Raw genomic sequence first — 13198 nt, 5'->3', positions numbered from 1 at the left:
ACGCGTGGTGGCCGGGTGAGGGGTACCAGCAGGGAAAGCTGCATGGAGGGTGTGCGGGAGCTATGTCTACAACCTTTCTGAAATCTATAAGGGTTTCCAAAAAAACTTAATTACAAAATAAAAATACTAAAAGGGCACACTGTATGGCCCTTCTGTGAGCTGCTTCTGAGGCTCTCATCAGCCCCTGCTGGGAGCTGTCATCTTTGCAGAATTTCAATCATGGGCCTCTCACATCAATCATCATTTTCTCCCGAAGTGTGAGTTGGTGTTTATCATATCAGCAGGGGCTGGTTTCCTTCAGCAAAAAAATACTGAGGAGAAAGCAGAGTGAGTCCTGGAGAATCATCAGTAATAAGAAGGGGGATACGTAAACTAATGGTGTGTGTCTGATTGCTGACTGTGGGCCAGGCACTGCACAAAGACGTTGATGTACCCTATCCCATTTAGTCCCTGTCTCAGCTATTACTTCAGGACCAGTCCCAGCTCTGGGTTGCAGAGGAGGACATGGACTTGCCCAGCATCACCCAGAGGCCACACTGTGGCTCTAGGACCTAAGTCCAGATAAACCTGAGAGTAAAGCTGCTGCACCCACCCACTGTCTGCCCTCTCCCTGGCCACTGCCTCCTTAGAACTCCCTCCCACCCCAACCAGGCTTTGGGTTGAAGACATTAATTCTTTCTCATGGTGGGAATCTGGAACCTTTTGGAATTGCATGGAAAGTTTCCATCAACCAGCAGCATGTGTGAGGGCAGACCAGGTCCGACGGCCCCACCTCCGGTCTCTTGTTTGACTAGTTCTACTCGGAGTAACCCAAGGTCATGGGTTAGCATACGCACTCGGAGGTTGGATGGCCTGGATAGAGACTCAGCTTCACTCATTTTTATCTATATATCCCTGGACAAGATGCTGAGTCTTTCTGTGCTTTAGTTTGCTCTTCTGCAAAATGGGGAAGATGAGCGTACTAATTCCAACTGGAACTGGTGTGAAGATTAAATGGGTCCTATGTGTAAAGTGCTTCACACAGTGCCTGGCCCAGAGTAAATCCTCAGCCAATGTCAGCTGTTCCTGTCACCATGGTCATCATCACCATTATCATTACACTATCATCACCACCACCAGAGTCGTCATCAGCCTTGCCATCATCAGCATCATCACCACTACCATCATCATCCTCACTATCATCCTCCTCCTCCTCATCACCACCACCACCACCACCATTAGTGGCATCAACATTATCATCGTCATCACCATCATCACCACCACCACCACCACCACCATCATCACCATCACCACCATCCTCATCATCATCACTGTCATCACCACCACCACTACCACCAGCACCACCATCAGCACCATCACCACCAACATTATCATCATCACTGTCATCACACCACCACCATCATCACCATCAGCACCACCATCACCATCACCACCATCCTCATCATCATCACCATCATCACCACCACCACTACCACCACCATCAGCACCATCACCATCAACATTAACATCATCATCACTGTCATCACCACCACCACTACCACCAGCACCACCATCAGCACCATCACCACCAACATTATCATCACTGTCATCACACCACCACTACCACCATCATTACCATCAGCACCACCATCACCATCACCACCACCATCATCACCATCACCACCATCCTCATCATCACCATCATCACCACCACCACTACCACCACCATCAGCACCATCACCATCAACATTATCTTCATCATCACTGTCATCGCACCACCACTACCACCATCATTACCATCATCATCACCACCATCACCATTACCACCATCATCACCATCACCAACATTATCAACATTATCACCATCATCACCATCACCACCATCACCATCATTTTTGCTGTGGTCCTCAGCTGTGTGTTATGCAATGAAGCTGACTGGTGGGGATTGTGATGTAACCTTATCTGCTGGAGGAAGCCATGTAGGGTCAGCCCATACTTCCAGCATCACCTCTGAGCCCTCTGGCCCCTCCTACCTGTCCCTTCCCTAGATGCTTCTGGGAGCACGATCTGGGGTGGTAACCCTGGCACCTCAGAGCCCCTGACAGTGGTCCAGGCTGATGTCCCAATTGCAGAGCGCTCTCACCGTCAGTGGGATTGGCAAACTCCTTGGGCACAGCTGCCCCATCGTCCAGCTCGACAGCCTCTAGGCCCACGCGGACCCCTTCAATCTGGACCTCGTGCTCTCCTGAAGCCGCGTCATCCTCTGACCTTGCACTCTCGCCTGTGCGACGGAATTTCACCACCCTAGAGGACAGAGAAAATCTGGTCATGATAACTAGAACTTCCCTTCGATGGCCCTGCTGCACAGCTCTTGAGCCCAAGACAGGTGAAAGGTTTTTCTCACGGTCCAGAGAATAGAGTGGACATGGGGCAAGAGGTGTTGGCATTTCTATTGAGTTGGACTGGTGGGGGGTGTGACAGCTTCAAGAGTTACATATCAGGGCTGCCACATACGTTTGCGTAAGTTGGGCACTGCACAATTCCAGGGGGACCCTACTTACATTTTAGGCAATATGAAAGAGGACATAATTGTTCTAGATGTAAATACTGTTAGGAATCACATTTTCAGAATTTAGATTTATCTCTCTGTATGGAACAAAGGTAAAAATTTGGTCACCTAGGGGTTACAGTATGCCCACAAAAAATTGCCCACACAGTTGTTGTTTTTTTTTTAACTTAAAGTGGATACCCATATTTTTAAATTGAGAAAACTAATGTAAAAAGCCAGATTTCTCATGTCTCTTTAAAAAGTAGAGTATCTGGAACACCAGGCTGGCTCAGTTGGTAGAGCATGTGACTCTTGATCTCAAGGTTGTGAGTTCAAGCCCCACATTGTGTGGAGAGATTACTTTAAAAAAAAAAAAAGAGTAGAGTATACTTTAAAAAAAAAAAGAGTAGAGTATCTTGTCATCAGGGGCCCACATTCCTATAAGTGAGCCAGGTGGCTAGATCTGTCCTCCCTATAGACAGGATATACCGTGGTTGATCAGTCTCTTCCTATCCAAATTATCTCTAGCCCTGAGGGTCTCTTGACACTTAGCCTGATGTGTGCTCCTTTTTCCTCTTACTTGGCACTTAGCCATTTGTCTGACCTTGTAGGCTTTTGAGTTTGAGACCCATAGACTCCACTTTGCAATACATTACTTCAAATTATGCTGTTACTCTGGACAAACCTTGGTTTCTCTGAGCAGCAATCTCTTCATCTAGGGCTCAACAGTGAAAGTACCTGTGTTCCTTCCAACTCCCTCACTCTCAAACACAGAACCCCTGCTGCCTGCCATCCCCGTGCTGGGTTTTGGGGCTAAAACAGAGACAAGATAGACCTGTTCCTCCCATCACAGGAGAGAGTGATATTTTTTAAAAATACATTTTATTTATTTACTTGAGAGAGAATAAGTGCTAGAGAGAGAGCAAGAGAGCACACACACAGAAGGAGAGGGAGAAGCAGGCTCCCCACTGAGCCAGGAGCCCCATGCAGGGCTTGATCCCAGGACCCTGAGATCATGACCTGAGCCAAAGGCAGACACTTAACTGACTGAGCCACTAAACACCTTCAGAGAGTGATATCAAATGAGTAATGCCCATTCCTATCAAGGCTTTGACAAAAGAAATCTGGGAGGTCACAGGCATGAATGGCTAGGAGGCAAATTTGGGCAATGTTTTAACAAGGTGAGAGGATGGGAGGGGCAAGATGGCTGAGGAGTAGGTGACCTGGGTATTGTTGGGTCCCAGGAATTCAGCTAGACAGTTATGGAACCATTCTGAGCACCTATAAACTCAACAGGAGCTGGAAGAGAAGAAGAGCAGCAATTCTAGGAGCAGAAAAGCAACTGCTTTCTGGAAGATAGGACATATGAAGAAGTGAGGCGATACACGGGAAAATAGAGAGCGGGGGGAGGGGCCAGCTCCCGGCAAGCAGCGGAGCAGCTGACCACAAAACTGGAACTTCTAGAAGTCTTCTCCCCTGAGGAACGTCACTCCAGAGGCTAAGGGGGGGGGGAATGGGGGGTGGGAGGGGGTAGGGGGGTTAGGGGAGTGGAGCCCTTGCAGGGACAATGTGGTATCAGGATTTGTGGGGTCACAGAAAGACTAGGGTTGCCTGAGTGTGGCAGAGCCCCCAGGTATCGGAGCCGGGTAGCTGGCTGTAGAGACGGAGCTGAGGAGGAGCTCTCAGATCCGGGTTAACTTAAACCATGACCCAAGGCACAGTCGGGCAGCTGCTCTTTGAGCAGTGACCCCGCAAAAGGCAGATCTGAGGAGACTCACCTTCCTTCTCTGGGAGGAGTGGTGTGGGAGCGCATGGCAGTTATCTGCTGGGTTTGGAGACTCTAAACGGGACCATGGGCAATAGAAAAGCTCAGTCACAGGCCAGGTGAGCTCGGAGTGTGGCCAGAAACCAGGGAGATGGGAAGGATTGACGGCTTTTCTCTGAGAGTGCACTGAGAAGTGGCGCCCTGAGCTCTCCGCTACTCCAGGCCTGATATTGGGAGGCCGCCATCTTCATTCCCGTCCTCCAAAGCGGAATGAAAAACGTTCAGGGAACAAAACCTCCCGAGAGAGTGAACTCAAGCGCATTGCTTAGCCTGGCCCTTAGCAAGGGTGGTACAATTCCGCCAGCGGACAAAGACATTTGAAAATTCCTGCAACAGACCCTTCCCCAGAAGATCAGCAAGAACATCCAGCCAAGACCAAGTTCACGGATCAAGGAGAACTGCGGAACTCCAGAGTTAGGGGAAAGCAACATACAGAATCCATGGCTTTTCCTCCCATGACCATTTAGTCTTTCAAAGTTAAGTTTAAAATTTTTTTTTTTTCCTTGGGGCACCTGGGTGGGCTCAGTGGGTTAAAACCTCTGCCTTCAGCTCAGGTCATGATCCCAGGGTTTTAAGATTGAGCCCCTCATCATGCTCTCTGCTCGGCAAGGAGCTTGCATTCCGCCCCCTGCCCCACTCTCTCTGCCTGCCTCTGTGCCTACTTGTGATTTCTGTCTGTCAAATAAACAAAAAAATCTTTAAAAAATAAAAATTTTTTTTTCTTATTCTATTTTAAAATTTTTTCCTCTTTCCTATTTTAACCTTTTTAAAGTATTTTATCTTATTGATACCTTTAAAAAATCTTTTAAAATTTTCATTGTTATAGTTATATTCTATCTCTTCATTATACTTAACCTTGTTTTTTGTATACATGTAGGTTTTTCTTTCTTTAAAATTTTGGGATACAGTTTCTTCTAACATTTCAAAATATACCCTAACTCTAGTGCATGGCTGTGTTCTAGTCTCCAGCCTGATCACATTCTTTCTTCTTCTTTGTTTCTTTTTTCAACCAACTACTTATCTAATCAATTTGTTTATAATCTTTTTTAATCTTCATCTTTACAGTCATATTCCATCCCTTCATCATGTTTACCCTTATTTTATATACATATATATATATATATATATATATATATATATAATTTTTTCTTTCTTTAAAATTTTGGGAGGCAGTTTCTTCTAACAGACCAGAATACACCCAGAATCAAGTGTGTAGCTATGTTCTATTCACCAGTCTAATATATATACATATGTATATATGTGTATATTTCTTTCTTTCCTTCCTTCCTTCCTTCTTTCTCTTTTCTTTTCTCCCTGGTTTCAGAGCTCTTCCAATTTGGTTAGTGTATATTTTTCTGGGGTCGTTGCTACCTTTTTAGTATTTTGTTCTCTCATTCATCTATTCTTAGCTGGATAAAACGACACAGTGGAAAAACTCACCTCAAAAAAAAAAAAAAAGAAAGAAAAAAGAACAAGAGGCAGTACCAATGGCTAGGGACCTAATCAATACGGACATTGGTAATATGTCAGAACCATATTTCAGAATGACGATTATCAAGGTGCTAGCTGGGCTCAAAAAAAGCATGGAAGATACTAGAGAATCCTTTTCTGGAGAAATAAAATCCCTTCCTGGAGAAATAAAAGAACTAAAATCTAACCAAGTTGAAATTTAAATACCTATTAATAAGGTGCAATATAAAATGGAGGCTCCTACTGCTAGGATAAATGAGGCAGAAGGAAGAATTAGTGATATAGAAGGCCAAATTATGGAAAATAAAGAAGCTGAGAATAAGACAGACAAACAACTACTGGACCATGAGGGGAGAATTTGAAAGATAAGTGATACCATAAGATGAAACAATATTACAATATCAGAAGAAGAAAGAGAGAGAGGAGCAGAAGACAGCAAAAAAAGGCAAAAATGAACTATTGGGACTTAATCAAGATCAAAAACTTTTGCACAGCAAAGCAAACAAAACCAAAGACAACCAACAGAATGGGAGAAGATATTCAGAAATGACATAGTATCCAAAATCTGTAAAGAACTTATCAAACTCAACACCCAAAGAACAAATAATCCAATCAAGAAATGGGCAGAAGACATGAACACACATTTTTGCAAAGAAGACATCCAAATGGCCAATAGACACGTGAAAAAGTGCTCTACATCACTCAGCATCAGGGATATACAGACCAAAACCACAGTGAGATACCACCTCACACCAGTCAGAATGGCCAGAATTAACAAGTCAGGCAATGACAGATGTTGGCGAGGATGCAGAAAAAGGGGAACCCTCCTGCACTGTTGGTGGGAATGCAAGCTGATGCAATCATTCTCAAAAACAGTATGGAGGGTCCTCAAAAAGTTGAAAATAGAGCTACCCTATGACCCAGCAATCACATTACTGGATATTTACCCTAAAGATACAAATGTACTGATCCGAAGGGACACATGGACCCAAATGTTTATAGTAGCAATGTCCACAATAGCCAAACTATGGAAAGAACCTAGATGTCCATCAACAGATGAACGGGTAAAGAAGATGTGGTGTATATCTACAATGGAATACTATGCAGCCATCAAAAAACTGAAATCTTGCCATTTGCAATGATGTGGGTGGCACTAAAGGGTATTATACTAAGCAAAAAAAGTTGGTCAGAGAAAGCCAACTATCATATGATATCTCCAATAATGAGGGATTTGAGAGGCAGGGTGGGCAATAGTTGGGGGAAGGGAGGGAAAAAAATGAAACAAGATGGGACTGGGGAGGAAGACAAACCATAAGAGACTTTTAATCTGAGGAAACAAACTGAGGGTTGCTGGGAGGAGGGGGTGAGGGATAGAGTGGTTGGATGACGGACATTGGGGAGGGTATGTGCTATGGCGGGTGCTATGAATTGTGTAAGACTGATGATTCACAGACCTGTATCCCTGAAGCAAATAATGCATTATATGTTAATAAAATAAAACAAAGTAAAAGAGGAGAAATGTCTAAGTAAAACATAGTGCTATTATTTTTTTATTTTTAAAATTAATTTATTTTTTTTAATTGTGTTATGTTAGTCACCATACAATACGTCATTAGTTTTTGATGTAGTGTTCCAAGATTCATTGTTTACGTATAACACCCAGTGCTCCATGCAATACATGTCCTTAATACCCATCACCAGGATCACCCATCCCCCCACCCCCATCCCCTCTAAAATCCTCAGTTTGTTTCTCGGAGTCTGAGAAACAAGCCTCCCATGGTTTGTCTCCCCGTCCGACGTCCACCCACTTCACTTTTCCTTTCCTTCTCCTAATGTCCTTCATGTTATTCCTTAATTCCACAAGTAAGTGAAACCATATGGTAATTGACTTTCTCTGCTTAACTTAATTCACTCAGCATAATCTCCTTCAGTCCCACCCATGTTGATGCAAAAGTTGGGTATTCATCCTTTCTGAAGGCTGAGTAATATTCCATTATATATATGGACCACATCTTCTTTATCCATTTATCTGTTGAAGTATTATTATTATTACTATTATTATTATTAATTAACTTGCATTCTTCCATGTATTTCACCAAAGAATAACTGGGGTTCTGACATAGAAAGAGTAAACCAAATCGCAGAAGCATGGGAAACATAGCTTGCTGGTGCACTTGGAGAGGAGAAAAACAGAAGAAATCACAGCAATTTTGTAAATACCTGTACCCCCACTCACTAACAAGCCTGTGTCTGGAAAACTAGAGCCATCAAGCTCACCTTGGGCTAGAACATAGCACAGAGCACAGAGCCCGGAGTTTGTAGGTGGTGGGGTCCCACTGAAGCCTAGAGCTAACACTCCATCCCCTCGAGCATCAGCAACACGGTCCAGCAGCATCGAGCTCATGTTCCAGCTCTGTGCTAGCTGCTGTTTTCCATGCACTTGATCTGCTGAGGTTGGGATTATGACCACCCCTTTTCAGACAAGAAAACTGAGGCCCTAGACGTCTCATGACTCACCCCCAGTCACGCAGCTCAAGGGACATGGATCCAGGGTTCCACCTGATGCCTGTCAGATCAAACCCTTATATTCCCAGCCAAAGTCAGGATACTCCTCCTCCAAAACCTTCTGTCACTCCCTACATACTCTAATTTTTATTCCATAAAAATATCTTATTTTGTCAATCAGAGAAATACAATTATCATATGATCTCACCAATTTGAGGAATTTGAGAAACAAGACAGAGGATCATTGGGGAAGGGAGGGAAAAATGAAACAAGATGAAAACAGAGGGAGACAAACCATAAGAGACTCTTTTTTAAAAAAAAATTAATTTATTTATTTTCAGCATAACAGTATTCATTGTTTTTTGCACCACAACCAAAAGAGACTCTTAACCTCAGGAAGCAAACTGAGGGTTTCTGGAGGAGAAGGAGGTGGGAAGGATGGGGTGGCTGGGTTATGGACATTGGGGAGGGTATGTGCTATGGTGAGTGTTGTGTATTGTGTAAGACAGATGATTCACAAACTGGTACCCCTGAAACAAATACTACAGTATATGTTAATTTTTGAAAAATGGAAAAAATGGGGGAAAAAAAGAAAGAAATATTTTATTTTGAGATATTTAAGGCATTGTCCCTAGCTGAAACCCTACACACCCAGCACTAACTCCCCATTCCCCTCTCCCTCCAGGCCCTGCTAATCACCATTCGACCTTCTGTTTATGAATTTACCTATTCTAGGTTCCTCAGTGTAAGTGGAATCATACAGTACTGGTGCTTTTGTGACTGGTTTCTTTCACTTAGAATAATATCCTCAAGGCTAATTCATGTTGTAGCAAGCGTCAGAATGCCCTTCCCTTTTTAAGATTAAATAATATTTCATTGTATGGATATGCCATAATTTTTAAACCATTTATGCACCGGTGGACACCTGGGATGCTTCTGCATTTTGGCTGTTGTGAATAATGTTATGAGTGTGGGTGTGCGAGTATCTATTGAGTCCCTGCTTCCACTTCTTCTGGTTCTATACCCAGAGTTGGAATTGCTGGATCATATGATAATTCTGTGTTTAATTTTTTGAGGAGCCTGCATATTCTTTTCCTAGGCAGCTGCACCAGTTTACATTTCCATCACCAGTGAAGGAAGGTCCCAATGCTTCTACATCCTTGCCGATATTACTATGTTTCATTTTTTGGATAAAATCCACTCTAATGAGGGGGGTGGGGTTATGGACATTGGGGAGGGTATGTGTTATGGTGAGTGATGTGAAGTGTGTACACCTGGTGATTCACAGACCTGTACCCCTGGGGATAAAAAATATATGTTTATTTTAAAAAATCCACTCTAATGGGTATGGAAAAGGATCTCATTGTGGTATTGATTTGAATTTCCCTAAAACTGAGCATCTTTTCATGTGTTTACTGGCCATTTGTATATCTTCTTTGAACTAAATGTCTGTTCAAGTCTTATATCCATTTTTAAATCAGGATGTTTGGAGATTTCTGTTGTTGGTTTATTCTGGATATCAATCCCTTATCTGAGAATTGACTTACAAATATTTTCTCCCATTCTGCCGGTGACCTTTCAACCCTGTTGACTGTGTCCTTTGATGCACACAAGTTTTTTATTGTGATGTAGTCCAGACAACTCCAATACCATGAGTCTTTTTCCTTGTATTTTCTTCTAAGAGCTTTTCATAGGGTTAGGTCTTTCTATTTTGAGTTGACTTTTGTATATGGTATAAGGTGAGGGTCCAACTTCATTATTTTGCAGGTGGATATTCCAGATTTCCCAGCACCAGTCGAATGGTCTTGGCATGCTTGTCAAAAATCACTTGGCAGCATATGTGAGCATTTATTTCTGAGCTCTCCATTCTCTCCATTGGTCTCTGTCTTTCTTGTGGCCACTGTAGTCAGTTCTAATCACAGGTTTGAAGTCACAAAGTGTGAGGCCTCTAGTTTTGTTCTTCTTTCTCAAGACTGCTTTGGCTATTCTGGGTCCCTTGAGATTCCAAATGAATTTTAGGATAAAGTCTTCCCTTTTGGCAAAAATGGGTTGGGGATTCTTGTGCAATGATTCGTTAAGGATGTACTTCCCTTGGGAAGTGAGGGTGGCTGGGCCAGGCGGGGACAAGGTCGGGGGCAAGCTAAATAGGGAGATGGTTTCTGGGAGAATCTGATCTGATATGGAGCTCTGGAATGTGAGTTATGCCACTGAGAAGGTCCTACCCAGAGGTCTGGGAGCCCAGACCCCACAGTCTGGGTCAGGCCTTGGTATGTCTGCCCCGGGTGTGGAGGGCTTAACCTCCCAGGTTGTCCCCAGGTAAGGCAGCTCCTCTGGGCTAAGGACAATTTTCTAAAGCCAATGGCAGTTGTGAGCTATTAGCAGCCAACCCTGGAGGCCCCTGGGAGATGCACCAGCCCAGTAAAGGGGATCTGGGACAGACATCAATGACATCTGCTACAAACCAGCCCCTCCAGAGTGATTAGGCAGACAAATCTTAAGCAGCATACAAACATTGAATTCCCCTTCCTCAAAGTCCCAAGTTAATAGCTCTCAAACCATACATCAATTTTAATTGAGCACTTGTTATATGCACAGAGCTATGCTATAAGCCTTTCATGTTCTCTCCTGTTACCCAGACAAGTCACCTATGAACTAGATATTGTTATTTGTCCTCATTTTATAGATGAGGAAACAAGTGCTTAGAGAGGTTAATGCACTCATCCAAGGTCACACAGCTTGAAGGGACTGAGGACCAACCTGGTTGGCTTTCCTATTAGAGCCCTGGTCCTAATCACTGGGCATCACTTTCTCTACCCAGAATTCACCTGTGTCTGGGGAATGAATGTGAGGCCTGAACTGAGCTGGCTGAGGTAGGAGACTTTGCCAGACAGTGGGAAACGGTGTGTTCTCGAGCAGGAATCAAAAGGCACAGCTTCATCCCAGCCTGGCTGACAGCTCTGCAGGTCATCACATTGGTGCGGGGGTTTTGATCTGGTTGCAGCCTTAGAACCCCCACAAGGCTGGTCACAGCACCGGTGTCTGGGCCCCACTCCCAGAAGGTCTGATTCAGAAGGTCCTAGCCAGGAACTGAGATTTTGCATTTCTGACACATTCCCAGGTGGTGCCACTCTTGTTCATCTGGGGACTGATTTAGGGCATCAGACGGACCATTCTGCTGTCGTCCTGCCCCATGTTGATCATGTATTTATCCGAGGCAGCTTTAGGGGGCCTGCTGATGGAGATCATTGGCGTGTTCCCAAGCCAGTGGTATGCCTATAAATGGAATCTCAGTGAAAACCCCCCAAACCATGAAGGTGTATAACATAGGACAATATCCAGAGTGTATATGTGACCAATTTCAACCTGCCAATGGTTAAATAATGGGCTCCAAAAATTCCAAACATTTAACAATCAATCAATCTTAGAGCTGGTATGAATGGTCTGGAGCACACCACTGCATGGGAGTCCTCTAGCCGCTGACACCTGCTACAACACAGAAGGCCCTTGATATTGAGTGAAAGAAGCCAGACACAAAAGGTTGCATGTTGTAGGACTCCATTTAGGTGAAGTTTCCAGAACAAGCAAATGCACAGAGACAAGACAGAAAGCAGAGTTGTGGTTGCCAGGGCCTGGGGCGGGGGGGTGGGGGTGGGGGTGGAAAGTGTCTTCCTAATGGTGCAGGGTTTCCTTTAGGAGTGATGAAAATTCTCTGGAACCAGGGAGAGAGGTGATGGTCACACACCCTTGTGAATGTACACCCCTGTTTACTGCAGTGTTACTCATGATAGCCCCAAAGATGGGAGCAATCCAAGGGGTTATCAGTAGCTGAATGGAAAGATAATAAAAAAGTGGTCCATCCACACGAGGGGACACTCTGTAGTCTTAGACAAGAAGGAAGTACCAATGTGAGCTACAACAGGGACGAACCTTGAAAACGTCATGCTAAGTGAAATACGCCAGAATGACAAATACTGTATGATTCCACGTTTGAGATGCTTGGAGTTGTCAATTTCATAGGCACAAAATAGAACAGCGGTGGCCAGGGGCTGGGGAAGGAGGAACAGGGGATTAGGGTTTAATGGGGCCAGGGCTTCAGTGTGAGAAGATGAAACGGTCCTGGAGAAGGATGGTGGTGCTGGTTCACAACTGTGAACGTATTTCATGCAACAGAATTGCATGCTTGCAAATGATTAGGATGATAAATTTATGTTAGGTGTATTTCACCATCCAAAAAAAAAAAAAAAAAACAACTCCACCTTTAATACTGCCACCGATGTTACTGGAACCCTCTGTTTCATTTATTCAACAAATACATATTGAGTTCCTGCCTCACATAGCAAGTCCAAGGTACTGCTGGGATTTCTAAGGTGAGCCAAGCAGACTAAGGCTCCTTCCCGTGGTGCTCATAGTCTGCTGGAAAGTGGGGGGGGGGGTGTGGTGTGTGTGTCAGACATTTATTTATTTATTTATTTATTTGACAGAGAGAGATCACAAGTAGGCAGAGAGGCAGGCGGTGGGGGGGGGCAGGCTCCCTGCTGAGCAGAGAACCCGATGCAGGGCTCAATCCCAGGACCCTGAGATCATGACCTGAGCCGAAAGCAGAGGCTTAACCCACTGAGATACCCAGGTGCCCCAGAGGGGCCGACATTTAAAAAGGTGAGAAATGCTACAAATAACAAATGTCATGAAAGGCTAGCTGGGGGTGGGAGGGTGACATGTCCACTCCGCTCTCCACTGAATAAAGGGTGGTATTCAATTAGAAGGAATTGCAAATAAGTGGGACTCTCTAACCTCAAGAACCAACCCCCCAATCAGAAACATGAACAGCCCCCAAAGTATTCATGGGAGATGGGAATACAGAGGAGTATCAG

General features: G+C 44.3%; 1 protein-coding gene across 1 annotated transcript in view; it reads right to left on the bottom strand.

Moving 5' to 3' along the window:
- Positions 1–13198, bottom strand: part of LOC101680071 (SV2 related protein) — a 73788-nt gene that overhangs the window by 48938 nt on the left and 11652 nt on the right. Inside the window, exon 2 of the mRNA XM_004779097.3 lies at positions 2123–2283. Within this exon, the coding sequence (XP_004779154.1) occupies positions 2123–2283 (161 nt within the window). The remainder of the gene's footprint in view (positions 1–2122; positions 2284–13198) is intronic.

Source organism: Mustela putorius, unplaced genomic scaffold (genome assembly GCF_011764305.1).
Source record: "Mustela putorius furo isolate JIRA1106 unplaced genomic scaffold, ASM1176430v1.1 tig00000193_pilon_pilon_pilon, whole genome shotgun sequence".
Classification (NCBI taxonomy): Eukaryota; Metazoa; Chordata; class Mammalia; order Carnivora; family Mustelidae; genus Mustela; species Mustela putorius.
The sequence above is the reverse complement of the archived record's forward strand: the minus strand, read 5'-3'. Positions and strand labels throughout refer to the sequence as shown.